Genomic DNA, 6,401 nt, shown 5'->3' on the forward strand with positions numbered 1-6,401 from the left:
GGAAAGCGACTCTATTAAACTCAATTTGCAAATATCACCTCATATGTAATGGGCAGCGGCTCAAGTCTCAGGGGTGTTTGTGTGTCTGTTTCATTTTATCTTAACAAGGTGAATGCGTGGTTCAGGGGTTAGCAAGAGTTATGGGCAGAGTTCACATATAGAACCTGAGCTCCCTTTTCTGGGTTTTCATTTCCAGAAGCTGTGGTGCTTCTCCCTTAGCTCTATCTTTGTGTTCTAAGTTTAGAAAGAGGGTGGATATCTTGTTTGTTTTGTTTTAGCCTCTCCATGCCACACTGCAGTCAGAGAGAACATACTCTGGACTGTTCCATTTTTCCAACTTTTGACTTTTATCCGAAATATGCCTGTATTTATTTCAACTTTCATATTCTTCGGGTAGTTTTTTTGTGGGTTTGTTTTATTTCGTTTTGTTTTGTTCCCCCAGAGTTTTACTTGTCATCGGTGGGAGGGTCCACCTGTTAGAAGCTCACTCTGCTTTATTCAAAATGGAATTACTCATTCGAGTTTTAATCTTTCAAGTAACTCCCCTACCTAAAATCCTTCAATAACTTTCCTTTGATTTTAGGTTAAAGTTCAAATTTTTTAGTAACATATAAATACACCTGGTAGTTCTCCAACCTGTATTTGTTGAATGAAAGCTATTCCCATAACATATGAGATATGGTCATATTTAATCATAATGCCCTTATCCTTAATAATATCTTACAGGGTTGCCTGGGTGGCTTAGTTGGTTAAGTATCTGACTCCTGATCTCAGTTTAGGTCTTGATTTCTGCCCCATGTTGGGCTCCATGTTGGGTATGAGGCCTACTTAAAATCATCATCATCATCATCTTAAGATGAAAAACTTTGAACATTTAATAATTTCTACATTAATTAGTTGACTATTCATGAGTTCTTCTAACTAGACAGCTATTAATAAGTCAAAGAACATGTATTTTGAATATCTACTGCTGCAAAGCTCTGTCATGAGGAGTGAATGGAAAGGACAGGATGGAGGGAGAGTGGTTTTCATTTGTGGAGTTTATAGTTGAATTGGACAGATAAAAAAATTTTCATATACTATAATTTTGGAAAAGCAATTATACCAGGCACCCATTAATAACAGCTGGGTCCTCTCATAAGAGAGTAAGTTGTGTGTAATATCTTAGAGAAGAAGAAAAGGAATGGGGACTATGGATCTTCTGGAAGGGAAGGTACCCGAGATGGGGCTTGAGGGAAAAAAGAGACGTCTAGGCAGAGACATAGGCTGGAGGGATCCTGGCTGGAGGACAGGTTGTTTGTTTTACTCTCCTGTAAACCTCATTTAGGTAATACCTGACCCAGAGACCCACACGCTATTCAGTAGAGCATGAAAAATAGTTTCTTCCTAATGAACATTACAAACCAAAGTTGACTTCCAGCCCTTTCAGAGCTGTAGAACCTGTTTTAATCAACTTCTCTTGGTAAAAGAGCTGGATTTTAGCAACTGTCCCTCCTTTGTCCTCTCTCCACTGATGTCTGGAGCCATGAGAATCTTTTTCTTAATTTTTGCTGCTCTCATTCTCCTTGCTGGCATTTTCTCAGGTAAAAGGAAATCCTAATAGATGTAAGGGTGGCAATCTGTCTTTTAAGAAGAAAGCTGAGGGTTTAGAAATATGTATGACTCATTCCTGTGTTCTTAAAAGGTCCCGGGACAAACCAGTTATTGGAAATCTTTCATTTTATTTCTTATTTTTATTTTATTTTATTTGAGAGAGAGAGAGAGTAGGGGAGCAGGGCAGAGGGAGAGAGAATCTTTTTTTTTTCTTTTAAATATAATTTATTGTCAAGTTAGCTAGCATACAATGTATACAGCGTGCTCTTGGCTTCGGGGGTAGATTCCTGTGATTTATTACTTACATACAACACCCAGTGCTCATCCCAACAAGTGCCTTCCTCAATGCCTATCATGCATTTTCCCCTTCCCCCCTCCTCTATCCCCCCCATCAACCCTCAGTTTGTTCTCTGTATTTAAGAGTCTCTTATGGTTTGCCTCCCTCTCTGTTTGAAACTACTTTCTCCCCTTCCCTTCCCCCATGGTCTTCTGTTAAGTTTCTCAAGTTCCACATATGAGTGGAAACATATGTTATCTGTGTTTCTCAGACTGACTTATTTCACTTCGCGTAATACCCTCCAGTTCCATCCACGTTGCTGCAAATGACAGGATTTCATTCTTTCTCATTGCCAAGTAGTATTCCCTTGTATATATAAACCACATCTTCTTTATCCATTCATCAGTTGATGGACATTTGGACTCTTTCCATGATTTGGCTACTGTTGAAAGTGCTGCTGTAAACATTGGGGTACATGTGCCCCTGTGCATCAGCACTCCTGTATCCTTTGGATAAATTCCTAGTAATGCTATTGCTGGGTCGTAGGGTAGTTCTATTTTTAATTTTTTGAGGAACCTCCACACTGTTTTCCAGAGCGACTGCACCAGTTTGCTTTCCCACCAACAGTGTAAGCAGGCTACATGCTCAGCATGGAGCCTGAGGCGGGGCTCGATCATATGACCCTGGGATTACGACCTGAGCCGAAATCTAGAGGCAGACGCTTAACTGACTGAACCATTCAGGCATCCCTGGAAATCTTTTCTTGAGTTTAGACAAAAAAACAATGGGACCACACAGAGCCAGACTAACTCCAAACAGAAGTATCTGGTTAATTTCCCTAAAAGCTCCACCAAGGGGTTTCAGACTTCTCTTTATGTTTAGATCTTTCCTTCTTCTGTAATATTCAGCACAGCTTTAGCATATGTCAAAGTGATTGCTCTAAAATGAGAGGAAATTTCAGAGGCAAAGTCCAAATACATTTGTTAATTTAGAGAAGTATAGCTTTTGTAACCTAAATGAAACTAAACTCAAAAGGTTCTTAGTCTATTTTTTTATGTCTTACTAGTTGGTCCAAATCTCCTAATCTTAGATTATTTAGAATTTCTTTCTAGTTCTCACATACTGATGTGAGAAATTATATCATTTAAGCAAGTAGCATCTTGATTAGTTTGCTTTTCAATCTTTGACACCTTTGAAATAGTTTCTTTTTGCTTAGGTACAGCCAAGACTATCCCTAAAAAATTTTTATTCTATCCTTCCTCAACTGTCTTTCATTCCTCCTGTTATGAAGTCATTTCTAATGGGGACTCCCTATGTATTGTGAAACACTGTTCTTCATGGTTCCTGGATTTCTACACTTAACTATTACACAATCAGGCCTCAGTAAGCCTACCAAACCAATAGATATGAAATGTGTTCCTACCACTTAATGAGAAATTGTTTGGGCATTATATCAAAAGTAAGTAAAATGGAGATCAAAAATGTAATAGAGCATGGTCTTCACCCTTAATTTGCTTGAAGTTTATTATTTTATTATTTCTTTGTTGGTCAAAAGCAGGTTGTCCAGAATAATAAATAGGCAATTTGATAAATTTCAAATGTGTAAATAGGTGAATGGATGAGACAGGAAGATACACAAATAGCTATAGTAAAAAACAGTTCTCATAAGTGCCATAAGAGATACAGATGACAAAGAGAAGCTTGGTTTTCTAACTGGAGAATCAGGAGGGGCTTCCTGGGATGTGGTATTTACATTGCACTTTTGAAAACAGGCATAAAAACATGCCCTCATGTTTCAAAGTCTCACTTAATCAAATCACTTACTTAGCTTCTGCCCCACTCTCTTTCTTCAGAGGTCAGACAATGGATCCAAGTAGAGAAACACATGTTAAGCTGTCTTCTCCATCCCCAATCATCAGGCCTCTGACTCATTAATTAAGGGCTCCCTGTCTTCAGATTCAGCTCAGACACATTTGAATCCTAACAACAAGCACAGGATGGGCTCCAGTTGGGACCACCACCACTACCATCACAACTACACAGAATCTTAGAGCTGGAAGTGAGTTCAATGATCAATACAAGAGGTAACAACAGACTATCATGCCAAGACATTGGAGGTTGGATCTCAGTTCCAATCCTTATAAACTGTATGAACTCTTGTGCTTCAATTTTCTTTCTATAAATGGTAATAATAATAGGATGGTTTTAAAGATTAAGGCATTTTTTGAGGCACCTGGGTGGCTCAGTTGGTTGAGCGTCCAACTCTTGGTCTTGGCTCAGGTAATGATCTCATGGTTCTTAGGTTTAAGTCCTGTGTCAGGCTCTGCGCTGACAGTGCAGAGCCTGCTTGGGCTTCTCTCCCTCCCTCTCTCTCTACCCCTCCCTGGTTGCTCTCTGTCGTCCCCCCCCAATAAATAAATAAACATTTAAAATATATTTAAAAATATAAAATATTAAGACATTTGTTATATTAGAGTAGAGGCTAACTTGTTTTAACAAAGAAACTTAAACAGATAGTAAATTAAAAAGGATAGTTTATTTGTTTCTCATGTAAAAGTCCAAAAATAGGTAAGTTGACCAGTGTGGGTAGAAGGAAGGTTCTTCTCCATTAAGTCATGTTGAGACCAGAGAGGAAGGTCAACCTTGCATCCTAAACATGGGACTGTTTTATCTGGTTCTAAAGATGCTCTAATGGAAAGGGCTGAAAAGCAAGTCAAGAGCATGGTCAAACACATTGCACAGAACCAGCCATTGGTCCAAACTCGTCCATGTGGCCATACAGGGACACAGGGCCAGGAGCTGACTCCTTATGCTAAGTATCCACGTATCCGGCTAAAAACCAGAGGATCCATTACTCATTGTCTGAAGGGGAAAACTAACTGCTTGAGGAAAGTTTAACAATCCCTCTGTATAAACCGCTTAAACAAAGCCAGGCATGCCCTCTGTTCTCTGAGAAAGTTCACTGTTGCTATTGTTTTGATGTCACTGTTCTTATCATCATTCCTGTTCTTATGATCTGCCCTGATACGTATTCCATGTTAGTTGATTGCCCAGAAGCGTGATGAATTTCACTTGTTCTGTAACTCAGACTATTCCCAGTTCAGCATGGGACTATTGAAAAAATTTCCTCTAACTGTGAACAGAAATCTAAGGCCATGCAATTCCTTTCCATTGGTCTGCGTCCTAACTGGGCATGGCGTCAGTGTCTCTTCAGCATGGCAGTATCTCAGTTGTATGGCAGCTAATGTGTAGTCTGTTCCCCCTCTCCCAGTGCTGTACTTTCCAAGAATAAGTTCCTTTTGAGAGCAACTGCCAGTTCCTTCTATCACTTCTCCTGAGAACCCACACCACAAGAAATTTTTTCATTCATTCCTCTCAAAATATCTTTACTCTCCTCAGCTTACTCTTTGCTCCGAAGGAAAAGCCACGGCCGAGGCCACTCTAAATTTGCCTGCCAGAGTTAAATCCATTATTCCATTGATGTTTTTTACAGTGTGGACCAGCACCATGTTTCTTTAACTTTGCACCTAAAATTGTCTGCAACCGCACGACAGTGCATTTGGTCTCTCATCAGTCTGCCTACAGTGTAAACAGCACAGTCTTTACCTTTCACTGTATATCGGAGCCTATTGATTTTGGAGACATGAAAAAAGATCATTTATTGGAAAGGACTGTTTATTGGGATTAGAAAGTGTACTGTATCCCTCCCAGGAAGAAATACTCTGCTTCTAGATATCCTAGAAATGATTGTGTCAGAGGGAAGTGAATATCAAGTAAGGACCCTGTGTATACTGTGCAGCGAGTCTAAACTCCGATGAAGCCGTTCAGGAGGCATCTTTTTTTTTCTGACCTCTAGATTTATACTTTGTGTCTGCAGGAGATTCGCTAATGGGGAATTGTGGGTGAGGCCCAGGTGATGTCATGTTGCTTTCTGGTCACGGATTCCTGGATAACTGAAGTCTTGCTTTCTTCACTTAGCTAGCGGAGGGATGCACAGAGAGCCACGTTGTCTGAAACCGGACGGTCACCGTGAAGCCGAGTGCCTTTCCTTTGAGGTTAAGATTGGGGGCTGTAGAACTGAACTGACACCACTCTGTTGAAGAAAAAGGAAGAACAAGTACAAGCCAAGCCGCAGCTGCAAAAAAAGAGAGGCGAAGATACTCTGGCTGTGAGCTCCGTGCGGCAAAGCTCTGGGTTTTCTCTCCTGCCCTCTAAAGTTTGCATTCTTTGGATGAAGCCATCAGTCCAGCTTCTGACACTGCAGGGAAATGCCTGCCCCAGGCCCTGAGCTTCCTGAGGGAAGGCACTGAGTCTTGTTCACCTTTGCACCCCCACTTGCTGGCATAGGGCCCATTCACTATTTTATTGACTGATGAAGTCAGTGAGGGAGTGAATGAACAGGTAAAACAGAATGGAAAGGTGGGACCATGGTTCAGATGGGTTCTGAAGTGACAGTCCTGGCTTCAGACACATGTGTGACCCTGGCTTTTGCTGTTCAGACTCTGGGATCCGTGCTATAAGAAGAGTCAAC

The 6,401-nt window shown here is 40.6% G+C and overlaps 1 protein-coding gene across 1 annotated transcript; it reads left to right on the forward strand.

The window, feature by feature from the left end:
* Positions 1-1,513: 1,513 nt before the first annotated feature.
* On the forward strand, positions 1,514-6,028 carry LOC125916822 (beta-defensin 107A-like). Its single transcript, XM_049623095.1, has 2 exons — positions 1,514-1,583; positions 5,849-6,028. Exons 1-2 carry the CDS (start codon positions 1,514-1,516, stop codon positions 5,968-5,970), a joined length of 192 nt encoding a protein of 63 aa, XP_049479052.1. The 3' UTR covers positions 5,971-6,028.
* The last annotated feature ends 373 nt before the right edge of the window (positions 6,029-6,401 follow it).

The sequence above is a fragment of the Panthera uncia genome, unplaced genomic scaffold (assembly GCF_023721935.1).
Source record: "Panthera uncia isolate 11264 unplaced genomic scaffold, Puncia_PCG_1.0 HiC_scaffold_1220, whole genome shotgun sequence".
In the NCBI taxonomy this organism is placed as follows: domain Eukaryota; kingdom Metazoa; phylum Chordata; class Mammalia; order Carnivora; family Felidae; genus Panthera; species Panthera uncia.

Excerpts from the sequence above, each read along its gene's own strand:
- LOC125916822 (XM_049623095.1), top strand. The coding sequence starts at position 1,514 with ATGTCTGGAGCCATGAGAATCTTTTTCTTAATTTTTGCTGCTCTCATT. Across the intron at positions 1,584-5,848 it reads CCTTGCTGGCATTTTCTCAG|CTAGCGGAGGGATGCACAGA; the intron begins GTAAAAGGAAAT and ends TTCTTCACTTAG.